The sequence below is a fragment of the Portunus trituberculatus genome, chromosome 9 (genome assembly GCF_017591435.1).
Source record: "Portunus trituberculatus isolate SZX2019 chromosome 9, ASM1759143v1, whole genome shotgun sequence".
Classification (NCBI taxonomy): Eukaryota; Metazoa; Arthropoda; class Malacostraca; order Decapoda; family Portunidae; genus Portunus; species Portunus trituberculatus.
The window spans coordinates 619,300-645,000 of record NC_059263.1 but is presented as its reverse complement, the minus strand read 5'-3'; the positions used below and the strand labels follow the sequence as shown (position 1 = coordinate 645,000).

The 25,701-nt window shown below is 43.8% G+C and overlaps 4 protein-coding genes across 5 annotated transcripts; 3 read left to right on the top strand and 1 right to left on the bottom strand.

Annotated features, from left to right (window-relative positions):
• The first annotated feature begins 1,414 nt into the window (after positions 1-1,414).
• On the top strand, positions 1,415-5,058 carry LOC123501704. The gene is made up of 5 exons (XM_045250710.1): positions 1,415-1,518; positions 1,697-1,902; positions 2,773-2,956; positions 3,743-4,449; positions 4,597-5,058. Exons 1-3 carry the CDS (start codon positions 1,494-1,496, stop codon positions 2,863-2,865), a joined length of 324 nt encoding a protein of 107 aa, XP_045106645.1. The 5' UTR covers positions 1,415-1,493; the 3' UTR covers positions 2,866-2,956; positions 3,743-4,449; positions 4,597-5,058.
• On the bottom strand, positions 4,478-7,217 carry LOC123501703 (succinate dehydrogenase assembly factor 3, mitochondrial-like). 2 transcript variants are annotated; one of them, XM_045250708.1, is made up of 3 exons: positions 7,150-7,217; positions 6,128-6,271; positions 4,478-5,339 (listed from the first exon to the last, which is right to left on the bottom strand). In XM_045250708.1, exons 2-3 carry the CDS (start codon positions 6,243-6,245, stop codon positions 5,056-5,058), a joined length of 402 nt encoding a protein of 133 aa, XP_045106643.1. In that variant the 5' UTR covers positions 6,246-6,271; positions 7,150-7,217; the 3' UTR covers positions 4,478-5,055. The 2 variants fall into 2 exon arrangements, with proteins under 2 accessions (XP_045106643.1, XP_045106644.1); XM_045250709.1 differs by having other exon boundaries at positions 7,082-7,155.
• Positions 7,218-7,788: 571 nt separating this feature from the next.
• On the top strand, positions 7,789-15,168 carry LOC123501702 (V-type proton ATPase subunit E-like). The gene is made up of 5 exons (XM_045250707.1): positions 7,789-7,923; positions 9,697-9,872; positions 10,505-10,673; positions 11,509-11,660; positions 12,292-15,168. The coding sequence occupies exons 1-5, from the start codon at positions 7,891-7,893 to the stop codon at positions 12,443-12,445; spliced, it is 684 nt and encodes a 227-aa protein (XP_045106642.1). The 5' UTR covers positions 7,789-7,890; the 3' UTR covers positions 12,446-15,168.
• A 2,068-nt stretch (positions 15,169-17,236) lies between these two features.
• LOC123501449 lies at positions 17,237-25,701 on the top strand. Its single transcript, XM_045250278.1, has 8 exons — positions 17,237-17,375; positions 19,453-19,604; positions 20,382-20,588; positions 22,037-22,266; positions 22,917-23,094; positions 24,495-24,589; positions 25,301-25,384; positions 25,531-25,701. The coding sequence occupies exons 1-8, from the start codon at positions 17,281-17,283 to the stop codon at positions 25,699-25,701; spliced, it is 1,212 nt and encodes a 403-aa protein (XP_045106213.1). The 5' UTR covers positions 17,237-17,280.

The following is a 25,701-nucleotide window of genomic DNA, read 5'->3' as shown; positions in this document are numbered from 1 at the left end:
CTCATTTTTTTTTCCTCTTTTTTCCCTTTTGTTTTCCTCTTTCCTCAGTTAATAAGAGTAATAAACATTTTTTTTTCCTTCCTGCTAGAGTTTCCCCTTACAGGATGCACACGCCCTCATTCCTATTTTTTTTCCCTATGTTTCCTTCACCTGTTGACCTTCTGTTATAAGATTTCCCTCCCGTTTCCCTTGTTTCTCCTTCTTCTTGTTTACTTTAGATCTTTCCTCCATTTCCTCCACCTCCTCCTCCTCATTTTCCCTCCACCAGTTACATCTCCCCTTTCCTCACCCTCTTCTCCTCTCCCTCTCCCTCTCTTTCCCCTCTCATTCATATACCTGTTGCTGCCTGTGTGAATGAAGATCTTTCCTCCTCCTGCAGTGTCACCGCCCTGTGTTTTGTATAGGGGGTGAAGAGGAGACAGGGAGGAGGGCGGAGAAACGGCGTAGTAGTAGTTGCTGTTGTTGTTGTTGTTGTTGTTGTAGTTGTTGGTGTATATTTGTTAAGTTATTTTATGCAGTTTTCTTTTATCCTGTCATCCGCCTGACACACACACACACACACACACACACACACACACTCTCTCTCTCTCTCTCTCTCTCTCTCTCTCTCTCTCTCGAGTCCGGGATATCTCAAAGACCTACCCATTCCTTGTTATCCTTCCCAACAGAGAGCGAGGTTGGTGCCGGGGTGTGGGAAGGCGTGCCCTCAGCGCCACCCCCCGCCTGGGAGGACCCCCGTGTGATGGTGCCGGCGCTGGTGTCCGTGGGCGCCCTCCTCCTCACTCTGGCCACCGTCTGCGTGTGTCTCCGCCGGCGTGAGTGTCGTGTGTGTGTGTGTGTGTGTGTGTGTGTGTGTGTTTTATTGTTAGTGTTTTTATCGACGTTTTATGATTTCCTGACAATTTTCCTTCTTCTTCCTTCTCCTTTCTTGTCTCCCTGCTCCTCCTTCTCTTCCTCTTCTTACCTCAGGCCCCACGAACCGGCCCCCGCAGAAGGGTGACGGGGCAGCGGCGGGAGGCGGTGCTGAGGAGGAGAAGCGGCTGCAGCGGGGCGAGGGGAACAGCTGTACACCGCCTTGCGACGACCCGCCCCCACACCACCCATGCACGACCACCGCCGCCCCTCTGGTAAGCTGCCCCCATCCCCTCCCATAACACACACACACACACACACGTGGATAATGAGAAACTGATCCTGAGAGAAGAATATGACATTAGAAGCACAAGATCGCATAGTAAAAAGCTGAGGAAGGGAAGATGTCTGAGAGATGTTAAAGAAATATAGTTTCCCGCAAAGATGTGTTGAGACGTGGAACAGTTTGAGTGAGGAAGTGGTGTCAGCAACGAGTGTGCATAGCTTTAAAGAAATATTGGATAAGTGTAGATATGGAGACGGGGCCACACGAGCGTAAAGGCCCTGTAAAACTACATCTAGATAAATACACACACACACAATGGAGCAGCCTTCCTACCCTTTCCTTTACCTTTAGCGACATGTCAACTCACGGGATTCTGACAGGTAAACATCACTGGCCAGACCTCGTGACGTGCATAAAGTCTCGCCTCCTATCTCGACACCACTTCATGTCCGTCCCTCCGTCCACACTCCCTTCTTGTCTCGCTCTGTCTCTGTCTCTCTCTCCTTCTACCTCTCCCATCACTATTTCCATTCCTTTACTCTCCCTTCCCTCCCCCAGGTGAGTACCCAGGGGAGGAGCTGTACCATTACGCCGCAGCCACTTACCAGATGGAAGGAGGCAGCCCCCCGCCGCCCCCAGCCCCGCCCTCGCCGCCCATCCACGCCCACCACCGCCCGCCAGCTCAACAGACACGCCCGCACAAAGCTTTCACCGCCCTCGTGTACCAGCCGCCCTCTCTGCATGATGTGGACTCGCCTAACCTGGTGAGAGAGAGAGAGAGAGAGAGTGAATTGGGTGAGGTTTAGTTTATTTTCTTTCATTTCTTCTCTCTCTCTCTCTCTCTCTCTCTTGTTTTACTTCTTTCTATTTCATTCCTGCTTTGTTTTCTTCCTTCACCTCCTTCACTCCTTTGTTTACTGCCTTCCTTCGCTCCCTCGCCGCGCAGCTGAGGGCAACAGGGGCAGTGTAGTGTTGCAGTGTTCGCCAGTGGTCTGAGGGCGCCCCAATGCAACTCAACCTGTGATTTATTCAGCAGTGGACAGAAATAGGTCATAATTTGCTCTGATTACATTTTTTTTTTTTTTTTCCTCTCTCTCTCTTAGTTTCATTTTTTTTTTCTATTCTTTAGTTTGATTTAGTTTTTTTTCACTTTTTATTGATTGATTTTATTTAGTTTATTTTTTTTATTCATTTACTTATTTGTATATTTGTCTTTTATAGATTTAGACTTGTTTAATTTCTTTTTATTTCGTTTATTTGCATATTTATTTATTTTTCATCCTTGGCATTGTCGCTGGAGCCACACACACACACACACACACACTTGTCATAACCATCTCCCTTAATTGGTCGTCTTAAAGTGGTTAGTCGTTTTTTGCTGGTGCTGCTGTTAGTGGTAGTGATGTTAGTGGTGGTGCTTCTCGTGAGCCCGATGTGGTGTGGGAAGCAAACAGCAGAAGCAGAGGAGGAGGAGTCAACTGTCAACCTTTCATCCATATAAGTTTCTGAAACTGTAAAATTGCCAAATAGTAATCAGAATCAATATGGAAATGCAGCACGCTACTGAAGAGGCTGAAAAGAGGCTTTAAGCACCATATTTTTGCACATATTCACCATCCTCCCCTTCCCAACAGAGTGAAGGGGAAGCTCAGAGTGGCCGGCCAGGGCTGCCACACCCCCAGGGGCAAGGTTGGTGGACTCCCAGAGTGAAGGGTATGGCAGCCTGATGGGTCCCGGTGGCTCCCCCATTCCCACCCCTGCACCAGGCCTTCCCCACCAGCACCCACGGCGGGCCCCTAGACAGCCCAGGATTGCCAGGTATGGGTCTGGGAGGGACATGTAGGCCTCCACATTATAACACTATTGGTTAACAGAGTCTAGGAGTTGAAGTGGTATATAGAATGCAACAATGCCATAGTGAGTGAAAGTCTCTGGAGCAGCAGTCAGGATGAAATGAGAAACACTGGTTCAAGCTTGAGAGATTTCACGAGATAGGAAGGAATTGCTTACTGGAGAGAGAATGGAATGGACACAGTGATCAGTTAGCAGTCACCAAAGAGCTTTACAAGAGTGCACAATAGAAAGAGAAATAAGTAGTGATAGATGAATGGAATGGACACAGTGATCAGTTAGCAGAGTCACCAGGGAGCTTTTGAAGAGTGCATAAAATAGGTGGAAATTGACATGTTCCATACAGTCATTCCCATGTGTAAGCCTGATATCGTCTTGCACCAGCCCTTGTGTCTTGTGTGTCCTTAGAGTAATGGAAGGGTGGCTACTCTGAGATTGTTAGATGAAGTCATGAAGGCAGCGGAGTGTTTGGTAATGTGTGGTGAGTGTGAAGGTTGATGTGGGTGCAGACCTATGTAGTGTTGTAGAAGGCAGCACACACTATTCAGAGCACACTTCACCCAGTACCTATACACAGCTGCAGAGGGATACTCAGGTGACATGAGTGGCTGTAACAAGTACTGGATCACTAAGAAGGCTTCAGTGAGGCAAACAGTGGAATGGTGACAGGAATAGATGAGTGAGCAATGAGAGCAGCTACAGACTGTCAGTGAGAGGAAGGAGTTTGTGCTGCTGACCAGTCTCCTTCCACAGGATTCCCCGCACTGTGCACTTCCCCTGAGGTGCTAACCCCCGCCCCACTGCTGCTGCTCACCAAGGGATGGGCGGTGTGCAAGTGGTGCCGACTCTCAACATTTGGGCTGACACGACGGTCCGGCTCCCATTCCTGTTTGTGTGTGTGGTCTGCTGGCATTTGTTGACGACCAAGCAATACTCTTTGATCTCTTACCCTGAACAGTATTGCTGGACCCAACTGTTTTTACCTAAGGTGTACACATGGCTGTTAGAGCACTTCAGTAGTACAGTTTCCATTGGTAGTCTTACAGGCTGGGCCACCTCTGTATCAACGACGACTCATCCTGCAAGTGATCAATCAAAATACTTCTCTGTGTTATGGATGGCGGTGGTGATTCCCCTGTCATGCCGGGGTTTGTTTTGCCCGGCAGGTGTGGGGCAGTGTGAGGCAGCCAGGCAGTTGTCTGGTGGCTGGTGCTCACCCTGTGTGTCTCACTATATTGTGCTCTGATTGTTGTAACTCACTATTTCAATGTTGCTGTGATCTTCTGTTGGGTGTTCATGTGTATCAACTGTGATCCTTTTATGGGTGTGCATGTGTGTGTGTATGTGTGTGTGTGTGTGAGTGCATGTGTCAGAATGTGTGCCTCACCCCAGCAGCTCAGCACAACTCGAGGCACTCCAGACTGTGTGGGGAAGGCCAAGGCACCTCTGAACCCTGCCAGGTGAGTCACACACCTCAATAAAAAACACTTACAAATCAAGGTGTATTATATCACATCTCTATATACAAATATCAGAAAATTTGAAATCTATTAGATATCTTTGAATTGCACAGATTTGTTTTATGGCTAATTAATTGTCACACACAGGTAATCTTGTGCCAAGGATGCCTGCTGGCCAGGTGTTGGTCTGCCAGGGGCACACACCTGCACCACAGCACAGCGCTACCACCACTACTTCCTGTCTTGTCACCACACTGGGTGACTCGCCACACGGCACACAGCAGACAGGAGTGCTGACCCCTGTGTTAAGACTCCTGTGCTGTGTATTTGATGAACACATTGTCTCCCTGAGATGAGGACAAAATTATCTCAACATAAATTAACCAACAACATCACTAGTCAAGCTGCCAGACACCAGCGGCCAGCCTCGTCACCTCCCCGTGGCTCTTCGCCGTGCACTAATCAGTTACTCTAAACATGTGACCTCTGCCAGGCGTGGTGATTACTACAATGGTGGAAACAGCATGTCACATTTTGTCATTTGGTCTTTCCATAAGGTTGTGCCATAACTTGTGTCCATCTGTCATGTAATAAAAGTTGTCCTGCTCACGCATCCTTCTTGTGGTCCTGTGGTGGCGTGGTGGGGGCCTCTGCTGGGTTGGAGGCTGCCTCATACAGCTCGAACAGCTGGTGCACCTGCTCGTCGCTGAACTGGTTCAGGTCACCCTCAGATAATGGGCGGCCGAGGGTCTTGGCAGTGTGGGCGCCGCGCACCCCGAGCTGCTTGGCCACCGTGATGGCGTAGTTGGTCCACTCCACCATGAAGGCCTGGGACTGCTCTGTGCTGGCCTCCTTGTGGCGCCGGAACTCATCCTTGGTGTACTGGTCACCTGTGAAGAATGGCTGCTGTCAGACCACTACACCTGAGGCTCTCTCAACCCACACTCATACATCCACAAACACAACATGCTAATCACCCCACCACTACTCACCTCCTTTCAACAGCAACATTCAGAAACAAAAGGTTAATTTTACTGCACCAGTGGTTACTGGCTTCATTATAAAAAAATTATTTATGTGTGACTGAAGACTGTTACTAAACAACTTGTCACTATTTGACAATGTGGGAAAAAAAGCTTCCTAATTCATTGGTAAGCAAAAACTCTTATGTTTGACAGATATATTTCCATTATTATTAATGATCTATACTCAAATGAGCTCCATAACTGTGTGTCTGCCCCAAGCTTTACAAGAGAGAGGGAACAGACTGGCTAAGACTCGTATTACTACAGGAAGTTGACAGAGATAAGACTCACTCCAGCTTGTTGAAACAAGAAATATTTCCAGGAGTCAGAGATCTTGTCACTGGTTCATTTTCTTCACAGTATCACAGCACTCTTGTGAAACTCATATTACTGTGAAACAAAAGCAACAAAAGCTGCTGGAGACATGTACAGACTTGCACACTGGCCACACATCCCCGTCTGGTGGTGGTGCATCACACACTGACCTGGGACACTGTGCCACCAAAACTCTTGAGCTTCATTTGGGAAGAAAAAAGGCTGAAAATTTGCACTCTTCCACACACACTTGTAACAGACAAAAAACCACCTGATTCTTTCTGTTACACACACACACACACACACAGCCTGCCTTGTGAGGTATGTGTGGGGCTCACCCAGGGCTCTTAGTTCCAACGGGAGGCCTCGGTGCAGCTTGAGGATTGTCTTGTAGAGGAGTCTGACACGCTGGGGGTGAGTGAAGGCCTCCGCCACCACCTTCTTCCCGCCACCCATGCTGGTCCCTGGCTGCAGCTCTCACCCTAAGGCAGAAATGCAACCACATCTTCAAACGCTTTGCGCTCTCATCACAACTTGCGATGATTAGTTGTGTTCTCAAGAGTGGTTCTCCTGCTAGTAATGTATAACTTTTGGTTAGTCACAATAATCAATAACACACTATTGAAAACTCTTCCAACTTCAACTATAGCCTCTTGAGAGTAGTGTGGATGAGGTGGTGAAGTGTTTGAAAGCCTGATTCCTTGTCTGCTGGGTTTCCAAACCTCCAACACAGAGTAAGGAGAGGTCAACATCACACGCACATGCGCGCACACATACATTGGGTAGTGTAGTGGTTAGCACACTCGGCTCACACCCGAGGAGGCACAGGTTAGAATCCCAAGCATGGCAAAGCAAATGGACAAGCCTCTTAATGTGTAGGGTCTGTTCACCATCAGCAAGTAGGTACACACACACTGCTGATGCGCTGGCCCACAAATAAATAAAAAGAGAGCTAAATATGACACACCCATGAAAATACAGAGGAGGCACACTACTAATGTATGGAGGAGGGCAAAAAAAGGGGTTCACCCACAGCACTCTTCTAAGATAGGATGGAATCAAAACCTTTCCATCTTGTCAACTCTCCAACACCAGACTTAAAAGGAACATTGTAGAGGAAATGCAAGATGCTAAGCTACCCATCATTCACTCACCATTCAACACACACATTCACTCACCACTAAACACACACACTTATCACTAACACCCTCACTGAACACACACACTCATCACTAACACCCTCACTCACCACTAAACACACACACTCATCACTAAACAGCTGTCATACTCACCACTAAACACTTACACACTCATTACTAAACAGCTGTCACACTAACTACTAACTACTCATTCTACTCACCAAATACCCTCGAGTGTTTCATAACCAGCCTCTAATATTATGATTGATGCCAAGGCCCTGTTACCAACGGTGCTCTGTTATTTGTGTTCAGGGAAATATATTATCATTATTAAGGCTTTATTGAGTGTAAGTACAGTTACATAAATTATATTATATACATATATTCAAAACAGGCACCAGTGCTGTGTATGAAAGGATTTCAGTGTTTTATTGGAGCGTGTTGTAACATTGGGATGAGGAGGGAGTGTGTCAGAGGTCCCGTGATACAGAGTGCAGACTATAGTAACTGTTAATACATCACATTTACATTTCTATTATAAAAACAAAGTTATTGATATTTATATACCTAAAATTTCACAAAAGAATATTATCATTAGTTTTTTAACATCTTTAGTGTGGAGTGTAGCACTGGATTCTTAGTTAGAGTGAGTTAGAACCTTTATAGAAACACTGGATGGTATTGAGGAGTGTGTCAGAAGTCTCGTGATGCAGTAGAAACACTATAGTACACGTATCAAATCTACATTTTAAAATACAAAAACACAGTTTAAATAATATATAATATTAAATAAACTGTAAAATAAATATTAAAATATATATGGTGTAGTTAATATAATTTTAAAAAGCAAGTAAGAAATATCATAAATGTTCAGTTGAGCCCAATCATATGATCGTCTGCCTCACTGCTAAGTGTTCCTGTGTACTGCTGTTGTGACTCTCCCTCCTCTAACTCGTCTCACCATGGCTCTCAGCGATGCCGGCGTCCAGAAACAGGTAAATAGAGACACTGTGCACCAATACTTTATCTGAGGGGCAGGAGTGGCGCCATAGTAAGCCTCGGCAGGGGTGTAAATAATCGATGCAGTGATGAGGTGTTTTGGTGAGGTTCACTCCTACATGTCATCTCACCACCATCACTGCTGTCTAGTGTTTATAAAGCCTCACCACCCGCTAATATGCGTTGTGGTGAGGTCATGTGGCTTTATTTCACCTCACTGCCTTGCCTCGCTGATATCTTATTCCGGTCAGTTTTTTTTTTATTTATTTCATTTTTTATTTTTTATTTTTTCTAATGGAGTGGCGGGACATCGTAGTCTTCCTGCCATTTTTACCACGTGTTTATTTCACTCTCGTTACTTATTGTATTGTCTGGAGTATACTGTTGCTTTTTACTCCATTGTATTAATCCTCCTCCTCCTCCTCCTCCTCCTCCTCCTCCTCCTCCTTCTGTCTGGAGTATATTGCTATTTTTACTCCCTTGAAGCAGATTTAGATTACCTCAGCATGCACCACAGCTTGTCAGGGATAGAAGCATAACACAGCCTTTTGTTAGTAATTGTCCACCATTCAGAGTCCACGAAGCTTTGTAATTGTGGTATTATTGCAGTTTGAACCAACACACCACACGTCACTGTAGGTACACATTCTCACGCCCTACCTCACACTTCTACCACCATTTCTAACCCCATTTTACCCTATCGGAAATTAATAATAAGGTAAGGTTAGGTGAGTTAGTTTAGGTTAGGTTAGGTTGAGTTGGGTTAGGTTAGGTTAGGTTAGGTTAGGATAGTTTAGGATAGGTTAGGTCAGGTTAGGTTAGTTTAGGGTTAGGATAGGTTAGGTAGGTTAGGTTAGGTTTACCCAGGAGGTCTCCAAGCTTGTTAGACATAGAGATAAAGAAATATAAGATAGAGTATATTGGTTAAAACTGCAAATTTACTATAATATGACTCAACCTAACCTAACCTGACCTGGAAGTGTTCTGAAAATACACTTATACAGCCGTCATTCAACAAGAGTATTGGAATGTTTATCATCTAATTATGTATTCTTGTATGTGTTTATATTTTGTGTTTGTTATTTTCCTGTTTATTTATTCATTTCATGCAAGAGTGGTAATCTGGCCAAGGGCAGCAAACACGAACTAAAAAAAGGCCTACTTAGATGCTAGTCCCGGAGCAGGTTCGAGAGAGAGAGAGAGAGGGGGGGAGTAGAGAGTTCGACAAAAGTATGGGATAAATGCCTTGAAACGCTCCCTCTTAAATAAGCTCAGATCACAGGAAGATGGAAATACAGAAACAAGCGGGAAGGTAGAGAGTGTCATTTATATTACAAGACACAAGAGATAGAAAAAAAATAATAAGAGAACAAGAAAAAAAAGAAAAATGTATAAGAAAAATTAATATCCCTCGCTGCACAAGGTTTTCTTCTTCCTCTCATCCCTATTCTGTTCAACTCTCTAATGCAAGAGTTAACCAGTACTCTCAATCATTCATCCCTTTCACTGGTAAACTCTGGGACTCCCTCCCTGTATCTGTATTTCCGAATTCCTACAACTTGTCTTCTTTTAAGAGGGAGGTATTGAGGCAAATGCTCCCCTAATTTTGGCTGACGGTTTTGGCACTTTTTATACACTTTCTAGAGAGCCAGCACTCAAGTGGGCCTTTTTTTTTTACTTACTTTTTTTTTTTGCCCTTGGCAAAAAAAAAAAAAAAAAAAGATCAAGACAGACCACTAATGCACAGCCTCCCATTGCTCATACCACAGATCCACCACATGATGGCCTTCATAGAACAGGAGGCCAATGAGAAAGCTGAAGAGATCGATGCCAGGGCAGAGGAGGAATTCACCATCGAGAAGGGACGATTGGTGCAGCAAAACAGACTCAAGATCATCGAATACTATGAGAGGAAGGAGAAGCAAGTCGAGCTGCAGAAGAAGATGTAAGGAAGGGAGAGAGAGACTGAGATTAAGTAACGAAGAGAGAGAGAGAGAGATAGAGTAAAGAAGAGAGAGAGAGAGAGATTAAGTAATGAAGAGAGATAAAAGTAAGAGAGAGAGAGATTAAGTAAGAGATAGAGAGAGATAAAGAGAGAGAGAGAGAGCTTCCCTGATGTTACTACTTGTCTTTTTATTTTGCTGTGTCCATTAAGTTGCAGTAACATTCTCTTGCCTTCCACATTTCATACACTCTTTCCTTCCTTTCCTGTACTAATAAAACATCAAAACTCATTGTCTTGTATCTCCTTCTCTTCCTCACACCTACCACCAACACACCACACCTCTTTCTTTTCTTCTCTTTTTTTTCTGCATTTCTACACTCTTATTTCTACTCTATTTCTCATCCTGTACCATTAAAACCGAGTCATTGTCTTATACTATTTCCTTCTCTTCTCTTTTCTTCTTCTCACCCACCACTTACATCCCACATCTCTTTTTTTTTTACTTTTTCTTCCACATTTGTACACTCTTTCTCATCCTGTACCATTAAATAGTCAAAAAGTCATTGTCGTGTAGTGATTTTCCTTCTCTTCCCTCCTGACCCACCACTCACACTCCACATCTCCTCCTGTAGTGGCGCCAGTAACCTGCTGAACAAGTCTCGGCTGGAGGTACTGAAGGCGCAGGAGAACCACATCCGTAACGTCCTGCACGAGGCTCAGGGCAAGCTGGTGATCCTGACACAGAACCCTGATGCATACACCAGGCTGCTGCAGGACCTCATTTGCCAAGGACTCTGCCAGGTGAGCCGTGAAGGATGTATGGTGTGTTTGGCAGTGTTTGGTAGTGTTTGCTTGGGTATTAAGGAACTGTGCTGTGTTTTTTAAGGGTGTGTGGTGTGTTTGGCAGCATTTGTTTGGGCATTAAGGAACTGTGGTGTGTTTTTAAGGGTGTATGATGTGTTTGCCAGTGTTTGTTTTGGCGGTAAGGGATTGTGTTGTGTTTTTTAAGGGTGTGGTGTGTTGGGAATTGTTTTTGTATGGTATGGTGGTCAGGAATTCTCACACTTTTTAAGGATGTGTGTGTGGCTGTTGTACATTTAGGAAGAGCACCATTTCCCTCTCTTCACAGTGTCCCATTCCTTCATCTACCTCGAATAGCACCATACCTCTCCACATAGACTAAGCACCCCATTTCTTCCATTCCCTATTTTCTTCCATTTCACTCTACCCACCACCATATTCACTCACTCTTTGCTGCTTTTGATGTTAGTTTGAGCACCTCTATAGCCCAAATCACTCATTCAATTCCTGTCCCTTTCATGTCACTCCCTTATCAGCACCCATTGTCTAATCTACCTCAAGTAACACCATACAAACAGCACCATACTCACTCTGCTACTTATAGTGTTAGTTTGAGCACCTCTATGGCCCAAATCATTCATTCACTCCCTGTCCCTTCCATGTCACTCCCTTATCAGCACCCATTGTCTAATCTACCTCAAGTAACACCATACAAACAGCACCATACTCACTCACTTATAGTGTTAGTTTGAGCACCTCTGTGACCCAATTCACTCACTCTCTCACTCCTACATGAACTAAGCAATCATTTCTCCCACTCCCCATCCCTGCACAGCTGTTGGAGCCCAGTGTGATGCTGAGGTGCCGGCGCCAGGACCAAGCACTGGTGGAGAGGTCCATTCCCGGGGCATTGGCCAGCTTCAAGAGCATTGCTGGCCGGACATCCAAGGTGGATATTGATACCACCAACTGGCTCCCCGCTGAGATGTGAGTTCTGGGCGGTGGTGCTGATGAGGGGACAAATTAAATGCTTGACTTGATATTGTGGTGTTGAGTGGTGTGTGTGTGTGTGTGTGTGTGTGTGTGTGTGTGTGTGTGTGTGTGTGTGTGTGTGTGTTTTTATTGGTTTAGAAATAATCACATCCCCTTTCCACCTCTCCTCTATGCTCACTGCTTTACAGATTTGACCAAAACACATCCTTCTGGTGCAAGAAATTATAACATCCCTTTTTTTTTTTTTCTCTCATTTCTATACAGACACAGCCAACACACATCCCTCTGCTGCTAGAAATGATCACTTCCTATTTCTGCCTCTTCTACATCGACTACCATACAAACTAGACCAACACACATCCTTCTGGCGCTACAAATAATTATGTCCCCTTTCTACCTCTTGTCTACACTCACTGCTTCACATATTAGACTTAACACACATCCTTCTGGTGCTACAAATAATGACACCCTATTTCAGCTTCTTTTTCTACACTTATCACCATACAAACTAGACCCAACACACACCCCTCTACCTCTCCTCTACACCTAATACTAAATAAACGCAGCCAACACACATCCCTCTGCTGCTAGAAATGATGACACTCCTATTTCTGCTTATAAACAGCTGCGGTGGTGTGGAGTTGGTGGTGATGCCAGGGAACCGCATCAAGATCTCCAACACCCTGGAGGCGCGTCTGGACATGTTGGCTCAGCAGATGTTGCCTGAGGTGCGCACCATGCTGTTTGGCGCCAACCCCAACAGAAAGTTTGACAATTAAAGGGCTGTTTGTGCTCACCTCTGTCTCTCTTAGCTCTCTCTACCTATGTCTCTCTTCTGACTAACTTCCTTGCTGCATTTCTTTGGTCCTTCTTTCACCATTCCCTCTGTCTGATCTTCATTTATTGCTCCTTTCATTTTTCATTCTTTTTGTCCTTCCTTCTCTCTCTCTCTCTCTCTCTCTCTCTCTCTCTCTCTCTCTCTCTCTCTCTCTCTCTCTCTCTCTCTCTCTCTCTCTCTCTCTCTCTCTCTCTCTCTCTTAGTATCAGTGTCGGCCCGAAGCACAAGACTTCATTGCTAATCTTGTTGTTGTGTCGTCGTCCTCACCAGGGAAGGGAAGCCTCGTGTCTTCCTCTTGTACATACAGACTCGCTGGCCACGGGACTCATTGGTACTTAGTTATGATGTATTGAAGACTTCTATCTGTTATGAGAGTAAAGGGATTTATGATAAGGATTCTAGTATTAGTTGTAAGGGGTTTGTATTGTTTTGTTGGTGGTGTTGTTACTGCTGCAGCTTCCTTATGAGGTGGGAAGTGGTGATTGTAGACTGGTGGTGTTGTTATTATTATTATTATTATTATTATTATTATTATTATTATTATTATTATTATTATTATTATTATTATTGTTATTATTGTGATTTTTATTAAGTAGTATTGGTGAATCAGTTTACAAGTCAGTTTTGAATGACAAAATTTGTATATCAGAAATGATTAGATTTGTATAAAATTTTACAAATTCCTGGATTTTGAAGGTAACTTTTGTGCTTTACTAAATCTACATTCTCAAACGGAGACAAAAGATGAAATCATTTTTACTCCCAGTTTCCAGAATTTGTAAATATTGATTCACCTGTATTAGAATGAATTATTGCTGACGGTATTAAAATGTTGAATAGATTGGCATAGTAACCAAACAGCCATCACCGTCACTCACACACTCACACTTAACACTTGTCACCTCAGAGGATCATGTCTTCAATTACTTTCCAACACAGAAATTAGCAACAAAGAGTCTCCAGGTTGTGGCCAGCAGTGGCTCTGTGACTATAGAGGTGTTACCATCCTGCAGATGAGGTGATGTTAAGCCAGCTGTCCTTGGTGTCTTAGCAGTCTGTCAGTATTGGGCTGGCTCAGTCAAAACATTCCATTCAACAGAGTTCAGTTGTGTACATAGCAAGTCATTCCTCTCCCTCACTGTTGGTTTACCCAGGGAAGTGTCTCTTTAATCTACCAGGGGGCAAAGTACTGAATATGCAAGTATGTGTAACGAAGATTTTATCAGTGTCAGAAGTCTGTTGGCAATTCACACTGCTGACTGATGAAGAGGTGTGGTCTATCTGTCTGTCTGTCTGTCTGTCCAGCTCCATTTAACCGTTTCATTGCCACATCCAGCACTTCACACCACTAAGGACACACTGCAAGATCTGTTATAAGCACAGACAGATAAAAAGAGACAGGATAAAGGAACCCATATGGTGTTCAGTGGTGGCTGGAGAACAAAAATTAATGTGTGGTTTGTCAAATTGCAGGAAACAGGTTAAGGAGGGAAGTTAAGTGGCTGTCTTTCTTGCTCTACCTTGCTATTGATCATGCAAGAGTCTGTTTTTTCTCTTATTTTCTCTATCCATCATTTGTTGCTAAATTGCAGGCAAACAGTGAAGCAAAACATTCACTTGTCCCTCACTATTGATCATGCTAGGTTGTGATGCCTCTCTGTTCCCAAAAGCATGTGTGTCTATCCATCACTCACCTTTAAACACCTCATTGCACAACCAAGTATTCTCCATGGCTGACTGGTTGCCCTTTGTAATGCCATGAATGGCCGTGAACAGTGATGCATGAACACGTGTTAATGGTTTACGAGCTGCTGTTGTTGCTGCAGATCGCTTAGCAGAAAGTGGCTCTCCAGTGCTTAGTACAGTATGTGGTGTGAATGTTTTATTTGGTAATCTTTCCAGCGTGTTATTTATTGATGTTGCCTTGACTCTGGATATCTTCCACCCACCAAGAAATATAAGGTTGTGATTATAGAAAGTGAAGGGGTGAGGATGGACCAGGTCAGAGGAATATGATGAACAGAAATTGAAATGTAAACTTGTAAATCCCAAATGTTGTAAATACAGTTTAAACATTAGTACATGTGAAAGAAGATAGTTATTGTTACTGCAAATGTTAAAGGTATAAATCACATTAATGGCTGGTAAATAAAGTTATTGGCGTTATTGTGAGAAATGTGTACTCGAAGAAGAGATGCCGCATTGCAAACTAATTTACTGTGACTTGAGACAATAAAACAGGAGTGATAGTAGGTACCCAGGCAGGCAGACAAACAGACAGATTGACAGACACAGACAGAAGCAAGAATGAAACCAATACCTGCAAAAAAAAACTGGAACATACCTTTTAATTAACTCATTCACTGCTATCAGGTCAATCTTTCCCTAATCACTAAACTCTCGGGACATTTCTCATTCACCCACCAAACATTACCAGCTAGATATCCCTATATGTATTACTTTCCTCAAGCCATTCTAGCAGGTTATAAAAAAAACACACCACTCTTTTTGCCATAAACTCTTCATGTCGCAGTGAAGCTAAAACAAGGCACAGCATCCCTAAGACTGACTTCTCTACCCCTCTTTCGTCCTTTGATGTTACTGTTGTTGGTATAGTAAGTGGCAGTGAGTCATGAAAAGTAAATAAAGGGTCATGTACATATATTACTGTTGTATTTTCTTTTCTCTCCCCTACAGCTTTAGAACGGTGCATAGGAAGGGAGGCAGAGGACAGCAGTTACGGTGGTGAGCTAGGAGCTAGGAGTCTTTAGTTTCTCTGGTTCAAGGGAGAGGAAGCTTAGTTTGGTAAGGTAAGAGATGTGATGTAGTAATGTGGTGGTGGAAGGGGGTAATGGTAGAAAAATCTCTCTCTCTCTCTCTCTCTCTCTCTCTCTCTCTCTCTCTCTCTCTCATAAATTTCAAATAAGTGAGTATAATTTCACAAAACCTCGACTTCTTTCCCACACAAAGACATACTTATTAATATGTAACGTGAGGCGAGGCGAGGCTAAGCGAGGCGAGGCTTACGTGTGATTGGTGGTGAGGGTGTAAGGACGTAATAGCGACATGAATAAGTAAGGAGGCAATCACACATCTACTTGCTTCTTTCCTCGGGCTAGATATGGGGTCAGTTGGTCTTCAGCTAAGAGCGAGGAAGGTTGAGGTAATCTGTAATTGGAGTAGTTTTTTTTTTCTAGAATTTGATTGTGTAGGAGGATCTCTCTCTCTCTCTCTCTCTCTCTCTCTCTCGGTTTTGTTGGTAGATTATTTTCATTTAGATGTTAATTTTGCTCACTCCCCCAAAACTTGTATGTATTTCACAGGTAGTAGTAGTAGTAGTAGTTTTTTCTTTCCTTTATGGGTGTTGTTGAGCATAAATATTACGTTGATGTGTAATTATGTACCCTTTTCAGAAACCTGCGCCGCATCTTTACTTTTGAAAGGCTCAGCTAAAGGTACACTAGTCTTTTTCAGGACCTTTTTCTTATTACTATTCTAGAGACAGATTAACAAGAGTTCTACATTATCAGCAAGAGAAATCGTCCCCCCAGTAACTAAAATAACACGTCCGGGCTTTGAAATAGTTGTGGTGAGAGAGCAGAGCGTTTCTCTACACAGGGTAGTACCAAGCAAGCAATGGGCACAGCGTCGCGCCTTCACCCTGCTGACCTGGCGGGGCTGCAGGACAACCCAGAGCATTTCAGGTGATAATCTCCTTCACGAAGCATTCCTTTCACTCTAACACAAACATAAGTGGTGGGAGGAACATGATCTTTATTCTAGATTTACGGTTTTTTAAAAGTTATTGCGTTCTTCAGGCAATCCGTTAGGTTAGGCGTTAGCTATTTTTTTTCAATCGCGTGTATTCGACAAGTTCTTCATTGCAGCTTCCTTTATTTCATCTTGAGTACAACTGAAACACTAGAATAGTTCGATGTTGGTAATTAAATATGTTCCTGTGAATGAAGAATAAAGTAAGAACACGAATAAACGTCATCTTTAAGCTAGCTAGAAAGACAAGAATGATGGAATGCACAGTAACTTCGATGAGTGAACGAACACACGTCACGACTCACGATCGCTGGCCACATTGAAGTAGGTACAGTGAAAAGTCTGATGCTCGCTACACCCTAAAGCGTTGGTTGAAAATTCTAATGTTAGTCTTTAGCTAGGAGACCACCACGATTACTTCAAAGCGAGAAATGTTAATACTGTATATCTGAAATGTTTATCTTTTGGGTGATCACAACAATATATCTTCAAAACGAGAAAAATGCACTCCAGCCAACACCCTACCAACGCCACCTGTCTTTTGGTCATATTGAAGCATTTGAGCCTCTCATCCTTCTACTTTCAAAAGGCTATTGTTCAAGTTACACATTGACCTATTCATTTTGTTATTATTATTATTATTATTATTATTATTATTACTACTACTACTACTACTACTACTACTACTGCTGCTGCTGCTGCTGCTGCTGCTGCTGCTGCTGCTGCTGCTGCTGCTGCTACTACTACTACTACTACTACTACTACTACTACTAACTACTATAACGGTTCTAACAACATGATAACAATATTAATAAGAGAAACACTCATGAAAACTCGGCAAGTCATCTCTGTGGCCTTTGAAAATAATCGTGGTGAGAGAATGAAGGATTTCTAGTACGAAACAGCCTCATCATCTCTCTCTCTCTCTCTCTCTCTCTCTCTCTCTCGCGTAGGTTCGAGCGTGAGGTGAGGCTGGTGGTGGGGGCGGACGAGTGGGAGCCGCACATGAAGGTGACGCAGAGGGTGCCGGGCGGACCACCACACTTCCAGGGCCCCATGATGGACGTGCTGCTCGCCCTCGCCCGTACCATGAACTTCACGTGAGGCCTCTGTGTGAGAGAGAGAGAGAGAGAGAGAAGACAGAAAACGTTTAATATCCTTATAGGAGTCAAGCTATCCCGTTTACTTAAGTTAATCTCTCTAAAATGCTTTGATTCCCCATAACACGTCTCAAAACTACACACACACACACACACACACACACACACACCATTCTGATCTTTAGCCGCTCTCCAACACAAACCGAGTAACTTTACTTTATTTTTTTTATTCATATATCTAATGTATTGGTAATTAAAAAAAAAAGAGAAAAGAAAGGAAAGTTGTCGCCTACTTTTATGTTGATTTTCCCTTTTGAACTGAAGACAAAAAAAATGTAGCCATGTTGTTTTATGGTTTTTTTTTTATTCATACATATAATGAAATGGTAATCGTAAAAAAAAAATTATGCCATGTACTTCTCAGTTGATATTCCCTTTGAACTGTAAATAAAGAGAAAAGAAAAAAAAAAATAGGCTAGCCACGTGCAGCTTATATTTTGCGTTCTTGATATCTAGTAGAAAAAAAATGAGAAAAAGAAGCAAGAAGCACTCACTCCTGGTAACATGAGGCCTAACCTAACTTAGCCTAACCTAGCCTAACGTAACCTAACCTAGCCTAACCTAACCTAATCTAACCTATTCTAACCTTACCTAGCCTAGCCTAACCTTACCTAATCTAACCTAACCTATCCCAATCTAGCCTAACATTCCTGGTAACATGAGGCCAATTTATCGTTATGGTGTTCTCTTCTCGTGAATGTTCCTCCGATAGCAATACGTCAACAGTTCTCCTCGTAACAGCTTATGTGCGTTGGATTCCGCTCATATTGGCATTTCTCTTCACTCAGTTTCGTTTCTCTTAGATGATATTGTATTCTTTTGTCAAATTATGTTCGCTTTTATCATAAACTTTGTCCCTCTGCCTTTTCTTTTTTCTTTTCTTGTTTTTGCAGTAAATTTCGTTCGTTCTTTCCTTTTTTTTTTTTCTCATTCATAAACTCAAAAATCCTTCCTCTCAACCTTCCTTTTCTCTCAATATTGCACCTTTCTCATCACTTTTAACTCCATACATAACCATCCAGCTACCCTTCACCCTTCCATCTTTTCTTTCTTTCTTTCTTTCTTTTCATTCATAAACCCCAAAATCCTTCCTCTCAGTTTACCTTTTCCCTCAATATTGCACCTTTCTCACCATCATTCGCTTTCTGTATACAGCTACCCATACAATACCACACTGCCACACAATCCCCCCTCTCTGTCAGCACTTCGATGTTACTCGGTCGGACGGTGTGATGTGATTTGGTTCGCTCCATCTAGGCGTTTTTTGTCCCCAAGAGTGGTCCGGGAAGTCACGAGTCACGGAGTTTGTGGGAGATTTATCAGTGTCATTGGTGTGTGTGTGTGTGTGTGTGTGTGTGTGTGTGTGTGTGTGTGTGTCCAGTTATGACTATTCAGGTGCCTATTGTAATACAGACTGGTTTTGGTGGTGGTGTTTTTGTTGTTGCTGTTGTTATTAATCATCGTCATCATCATCATCTTCTTTATCTTGTTGTTGTTGTTGTTGTTGTTGTTGTTCTTCGTCTTCTTCTTGATATTGTTTTGTATCAGTAGTAATAATATATTTAATCACAATATTCATGTTTTTTTTTTTTTGTGGTGTAACAATCATAAATCGAATAAAATTATAACAATGATGGTGATATGTAATAACACTAAGAAGAAACAACAACAACAACAGCAACAACATCAACAACAACAACAACAACAATATCAGCAATAATAACATCAACAATTCCATATCATCAATTCATGGAAAAATTTACGCCAAAGACCACATCACTTCACCTCACCTCACCTCACCTCACCTAACTCATTTACCCTAACCTTTGTTTAATCTTACTTAACCTAACCTAACTTCATCTAATTTAACCTCACCTCACCTACTAAATACTAATCTAATTTAACCTCACCTCACTTAACCTAATTTAACGTTACCTCATCTCATCTCACACCTCACTTTATCTCATCTCATCTCATCTCAACTCACCTCACCACATATCAAAGTCTCGGCCCACAGGTTCGTGTTGGAGAGGCCCCCTGATGGCTCCTGGGGTACACCGCTCCCCAATGGCACCGTCACTGGGCTGGTGGGGATGGTACACAGGCAGGTACGTGTGTCACTGCAGCCTGTTATTGTCACAGGCTGCGCAGACGATCATTCGGGTTCCTGTGAGTGTAATGGGGACGTAGGTTCTTCATTAAACTGTCTCTGGGAATATTAAAAACTGTCTTGAAATATTTAGAAGCCTTTGCTGTAGCTTTTTATTTATCAAAGACTACGAAGATAACTATTGAAAATTCTCCTGAAATGTCTAGTAATTCCCGTACATAGCTACAAAGATAACTATTTGCTCAGATTTCTTGTTCAACTTTCACTGGAATATTGAAAACTCCTTTGATATGTCCAGTAATTTCCACTGTAGCTTATTATTTACCATGGCTACAAATATAATGATTCGCGTTTCAATGGCGGTTTTAGTAGAGCAGGTGCCTAGATTCTTCATTTTAAGTTTTGAGTAGCTTTTGAAAACTCTCCTAGCAACTTCCACTAAGCTAAATAGATTGATTGTTCATTGTAAGTTTTGAGTGACCCTTGAAAACTTCCCAAACAACTTGCACTACAGCTAAATAGATTGTTCCTTGCATGTCAGTTGTGAGTGACTCTTGAAAACCTCCCTAACAAATTCCACTCAAGCTGGATTATTCCTTGTAAATTGTGAGTGACACTTGAAAACCCTCTGCAACTTCCCCTCTAGCTAAGATATTCCTTGTAAACTGAAAGCCTGGAAGGTAAAAACTGACGAACCCCAAACTCTCTCTTCAAAGGAGGTGGACTTTGCTCTGGGTCCCTTCGCCCTTACCTCCGGCCGGGCTATCGTGGTTGACTTCGCCACCCCACTCATCTCAGACGCCCCACAGCTTATGGGTGGGCGTGGGCTTCCTGAGGTGGATCCGTGGGGCTTCATGCTGCTGCCTTCGCACCCTCCGTCTGGGCGGCAACCCTGGGCAGCATGGGCATTGGGATTCTGGCCGCCATTGTGCTACTGACGGCGCCGCAGAAGAGTCATCGGGGAGTTCTTGAGACGCTTCGCTCCTTGTGGCTGACTGTCGTGCCCTTCTTGTTCCTGTATTGGGGCGTCCTCTTCCAGCAAGGTAACGCTCTCTCTCTCTCTCTCTCTCTCTCTCTCTCTCTCTCTCTCTCTCGTAGTAGTAGTAGTAGTAGTAGTAGTAGTGTCATACCCTGGCATGCCACAGCCTGGTGGGACATAGCGTGATGCAGCAGTGGCACAAGGATGTAAATAATTACGTCTACGGGAGAATTGTACAAGGGACCCTACTGTGAACTGAACACGAGAGTGAGAGGCCTAACATAAACAAGAGAGGGAAGCCAGACATCAGATATTACGCAGACCCAAACAAACACTCAAAACAAAATACTCTGGTTACGACGTTGGAGAGTGGTATAGTCAAGACGTGTTTCCCCACGTGTAGTTGAACAGGATGGGTGGTTTTAAATGGCCAATGAACAAGCAGTATTTCATGTTTAGACCAATGGTGAACGTGCTATGAGACTAGGGAAAAGTTGAGCCTATGAAACACCAGTAAGGCAATGTTGTGTATACTACGTTTAAGGTTGTTTCTACTACGTTTAAGGTTGTTTCTACATTACCTTCGTATGTGTTCTCGTCCTTACATTGTCACACGTGGACCTCCACATGTCTGATCTCTGAATGGTAGATGGTAAAATGGGCGTGGAGAAAAGGTACGAAACCTTGAGTATTTAAAATAAGCAGAAACCAGCAAGAGGATAGATCGAGAATCTTGGCAGAAACGAGAGGAGAAAGCAGAAGGCAGTGGCCGAGAGGAGGAGAAGAAACATTCGAGTCATGGACAGACTCTTTCTTGTATTAGTGAGTAAAGCTCTATAGTTGTTAATGCAGTCTAAGACAATGTTTATGTCATTTAAGTGAAAGGAGGAAACAAATATAGGATGTGTATTTATTAGGATGTTATATTAAGATTTTATGTATGTGTAGTGCAATTCCCACAGTTGATGCATTAAGATATATAATATTGAGGAGATAATTACATATGATATATTGTGGTGTATACATTATATGGGCATTTATAGAAGTCAAGCATTGAGTTGATATTGAGATGCATCAGCTGTGAAATTGGCACCTAATGTTTGTGGTTTTATTGTATGTGATTAACATTGATGAAGGATTTACGGAGATAAGGATTAATGGAGATGAGCTTAACATTTCTAAGGGCATTGATTGAATTTGTGTGACATTATGAGCAATCTTGAAAAGTGGTGTAATTAATCTTAGATGAATTAAAATTAGAAAATACAATACCGTATAATATATTACCTGCAGTAAGAATAAGTCTTCACTTAGAATAACACGATTGCAACTTGCAACGAACATCCGAAAGTAGTAGTAATAGTAGTAGTAGAAGTAGTAGCAATAGCATTAGTAGTAGTAGTAGTAGCAGCAGTAGAAGTAGTAGCATTAATAGTAGTAGTAGTAGTAGTAGTAGTAGTAGTAGTAGTAGGAAAACAAAATGACAACATCATTCCCATTCACCCCTGGCAGGCTTAGAGGCGAGACACAGGAACAGGGCGCGACGTTGGGCAGGGCGTGTGTTGGTGGTCGGGTGGACAGTGACGGCTATGGTGCTGGCGTGGTCCTACATGGGCGGCCTCACCTCCCTGATAGCAGTGAGACACGTTCCACAGCCCTTCCAGACCCTCGCCGCGCTAGGAGACCACCCTTCTGCCCTGCTCATGGTGGCTAAAAACTCCGCTGAGTCTCACCTTCTGCAGGTACTGAAACGCTGCCCTCCGCTCTCTCTCTCTCTCTCTCTCTCTCTCTCTCTCTCTCTCTCTCTCTCTCTCTCTCTCTCTCTCTCTCTGACGAAAGCTTATGAATGAAAAGTACCTCTCCTCTCCTCTTCTCATCTCTTTTCTTCTCTTCTCTCCCCTTCTTTCCACTCCTCTCCTCTTCCCTTCCCTTCCCTTCCCTTCCCTTCCCTTCCCTTCCCTTCCCTTCCTTCTTTCTCTTCTCTCCTCCTCTCCTCTTCTATTTGAAAACCACTTCCTTCCATTCTCTTTCTTAAATTCAGGTTTTTCAAGCTGGAACCCATTACTTCCAGCTGGTTCTGTTCTGGATACTGATCTTAGGAATTTTGTTCGTGTCCTCTTTGTTATTATAAACTCTAAAACACTTAAAGACTTCCATCAGGTCACGTCTTAACCTAACCTCATTACTACTACTTCCCAAGGCCACAGAGATGACCAGCTGTGCCCTCAAGAGTGTGTCGCAGAGCATGGCAAAATAAAGAAAATAGGAAAATCACTAGAAATAGAAAGTACTAAAATTCATAGACTACACAAAGTTATCTCTACATAATTCCCGACAGAGAGAGAGAGAGAGAGAGAGACTGCCTTGTCCCTCACCACTCTCTCCTATACAGACCGGCGGGCCCGTGGTGTTGCGTGGGCTGGAGAAGGTGCGGGAGGGGAAGAGGCTGCGGATGGTGAGCCGAGGGTACCACAACGTGTACCTGCCCATGGCCAACGGGGAGCCCTGGGTGGTGGTGGTGGAGGCGTACGAGGCGGCGGCGGTGGCGGAGCATCATTTTGCGTTGACAGGTGTGTGCTGGGAAGGATGAGGAGCAGCAGGAGGGACTGCAATAAATAATAGTAGGAGGGTGAAGAGGCACAGTAGTGGTTGCAGTAGAAGGAGGAGGAGGAGAGAGAGGAAGAAGAGCAGCAGAAGGGAAGATGGTGGTGGTGGTAGTAGAAGAAGGAGGGAGAGCAGTAGGAGGGACAGTGGGAAGAAGTAGTAGTAGGAGGAGGAGTAGGAGGATGAGGAGCCATGTGGTGGTGGTAGTAGTAAAAGGAGGAGGAGGAGGAGGAGAAGCAGCAGCAGGAAGATGGTGGTGGTAGGACTTAGAGGAGGAGCAGTAGGAAGTTTAATAAGAGAAACAGATGTAGGAAGAGTAGGAGAATGAAGAGGTATGTGGTAGTGGTGGTAGTAGGAAGAGGAGGATCAGTAGGAGGATCAGCAGGAGAGACAGCAGGATCAAGTAGTAGTAGTAATAGTAGGAGCAGATATAGGAAGAATCTCTGGTAAACTCTACCTACCTGTTTCTGTATTTCCATCTTAATATGACCTGAACCCATTGAAGAGGGAGATTTCAAGACATTTATCCCACTTTGGCTAACTCTCTCGATCCTGTTCGGGGACTGGTATATCAGTGGGCCTTTATGTTCATTCGTTTTTGCTGCTCATGGCCAGATTTCCCCACTTACATAAGAAAGGAAGAGGTGGAGGATTAAGAGATGGGTGGTGATGGTGGTAGTAGTGGTAGTAGTAGCGAAAGGAGGAACAGCAAGACAGACAGCAGGAAGAAAAAGTAGGAGGAGGAGGAAGTGTAGGAAGAGTAGGAAGAGGTGAAGGATGAGATGTGTGGTGGTGCTGTGATGATGGAGGAGGAGGAGGAGGAAAAGAGGAACAGCAAGAAATAGTAAGAAGAGAAGGTGTAGGAAGAATATGAAGAGCAGAAGGGTGAGAATGTGTGGTGGTGGTTAGTAGGAGTAGGAAGAGGAGAGACAGATAGAAGTAGGAAGAGCAAGAAGAGGAGGTGGTGGAGGAGGAGGAGGAGGAAGGGAAAAGAAGGAAGAGAAGAAGAAGAAGAGGAGGAGGAAAGGAAAATAAGGAAGAGGAAGAAGAAGAGAAGGAGGAGGAAAGGAAACTAAGGAAGAGGAAGAAGAGGAGGAGAAGGAGGAGGAAAAGAAAACAAGGAAGAGGAAAAAGAAGAGGAAGAGAAAACATATACACATTTCTACACCCTACACTCATTCCCTTTTCTACATATATTTCTACCTCACTAACCCAACCCAAAACTAACCTAACCCAACTAAACCAAACCAAACCCAATCCAACGTAACCAAACCAGAACCGCAGCCAACTTAACCAAACCAGAACCAAACCAACTTAACCTAACCTAACCTAACTTGGCCTAACTCGTCCTCCACCGTGTTGTCAGGGCGCTGTGACTTCTACACGTCGCGAGAGATCATTGTGTCCTACCCTCACTCCATTATCCTGCAGAAGAACAGCCCTCTCCTGCGCGCCGTCAATGCCAGGTGAGTGGAGAGAGAGAGAGAGAGAGAGAGAGAGAGAGAGAGAGAGAGAGAGACGTATTCATAAACGCTTTGCTTTCTCACCACGTCTATTTTCAAAGGCCGCAGAGATGACTGGCGGGTTTTTCAAGAGTGTTTCTTCAGTTGATAATGTAGAAATCTTGTCACTCTGCCTGTAGAACTATAAAAACACCTTAAAAAAACTCGTGTAGATTTAAATAAAGCCTTTTTGAAATAGTGGTGAAGCGCAGTGTTTGAGAATATGAGCGAGAGAGAGAGAGAGAGAGAGAGAGAGAGAGAGAGAGAGCGTTGTAGAGTGAAGGATTGAGTGCATTTGGTTCTGTAATTGTGATTGGTGTGGCTCTCTCTCTCTCTCTCTCTCTCTCTCTCTCTCTCTCTCTCTCTCTCTCTCTCTCGTTTTGGATGATGATGTAATATGTTTGATATGATTTTCACGTAAACTGTAACATGATTATCTCTCTCTGTCTGTCTTTCTATCTATCTTTATCTATCTATGTGCGTATCTGTTTATCTGTCTATCTATCTAGTATAATGTCATAATGTCCATCTGTCTAACTGTGTGTGTGTGTGTGTGTGTGTGTGTGTGTGTGTGTGTGTGTGTGTGTGTGTGTGTGTGTGTGTGTGTGTGTGTGTGTGTGTCAGGCTGCAGGCACTGACGCAGGGCGGGCTGTACCTTCACTGGATACAGGCTGCTCTTCCTAACTCCTCCATTTGCCGCCACTCGCCCTCCACCATCATCGTGCAGGACATCCTCAGCCTCACCAACCTCTGGGTAATGAATGCTCTCTCTCTCTCTCTCTCTCTCTCTCTCTCTCTCTCTCTCTCTCTGTGGCCGCTAGATGGCAGGTACAGTACAGTGTGGGGAAGGCGTTGCGGTGCCTATTGATGTATTATGTGCATATATTAACGCTGGTGCAGTGTGTGAGTGAAGTGTGGAGGCTTTCCCAGCACAGCGGGTTTCTGCCTCTTATGTGGCGCTGGTTCCAGGGCGTGTTTTCCGTGCTGGCTGGCGGCCTCGGCGCGGCCCTCCTCGTCTTCGTCTGTGAACTGCTGCTGGCCGGTTCAGCTTGCAAGGAGGCTGTGCAGTGA

Excerpts from the sequence above, each read along its gene's own strand:
- LOC123501704 (XM_045250710.1), top strand. The coding sequence starts at position 1,494 with ATGTCAACTCACGGGATTCTGACAG. Across the intron at positions 1,519-1,696 it reads AACTCACGGGATTCTGACAG|GTGAGTACCCAGGGGAGGAG; the intron begins GTAAACATCACT and ends TCCCTCCCCCAG. Across the intron at positions 1,903-2,772 it reads ATGTGGACTCGCCTAACCTG|AGTGAAGGGGAAGCTCAGAG; the intron begins GTGAGAGAGAGA and ends CCTTCCCAACAG.
- LOC123501703 (XM_045250708.1), bottom strand. The coding sequence starts at position 6,245 with ATGGGTGGCGGGAAGAAGGTGGTGGCGGAGGCCTTCACTCACCCCCAG. Across the intron at positions 5,340-6,127 it reads GTTGGAACTAAGAGCCCTGG|GTGACCAGTACACCAAGGAT; the intron begins GTGAGCCCCACA and ends CATTCTTCACAG.
- LOC123501702 (XM_045250707.1), top strand. The coding sequence starts at position 7,891 with ATGGCTCTCAGCGATGCCGGCGTCCAGAAACAG. Across the intron at positions 9,873-10,504 it reads GTCGAGCTGCAGAAGAAGAT|TGGCGCCAGTAACCTGCTGA; the intron begins GTAAGGAAGGGA and ends CTCCTCCTGTAG. Across the intron at positions 11,661-12,291 it reads AACTGGCTCCCCGCTGAGAT|CTGCGGTGGTGTGGAGTTGG; the intron begins GTGAGTTCTGGG and ends GCTTATAAACAG.
- LOC123501449 (XM_045250278.1), top strand. The coding sequence starts at position 17,281 with ATGAAGGTGACGCAGAGGGTGCCGGGCGGACCACCACACTTCCAGGGC. Across the intron at positions 17,376-19,452 it reads GCCCGTACCATGAACTTCAC|GTTCGTGTTGGAGAGGCCCC; the intron begins GTGAGGCCTCTG and ends CTCGGCCCACAG. Across the intron at positions 23,095-24,494 it reads GCATCATTTTGCGTTGACAG|GGCGCTGTGACTTCTACACG; the intron begins GTGTGTGCTGGG and ends CCGTGTTGTCAG.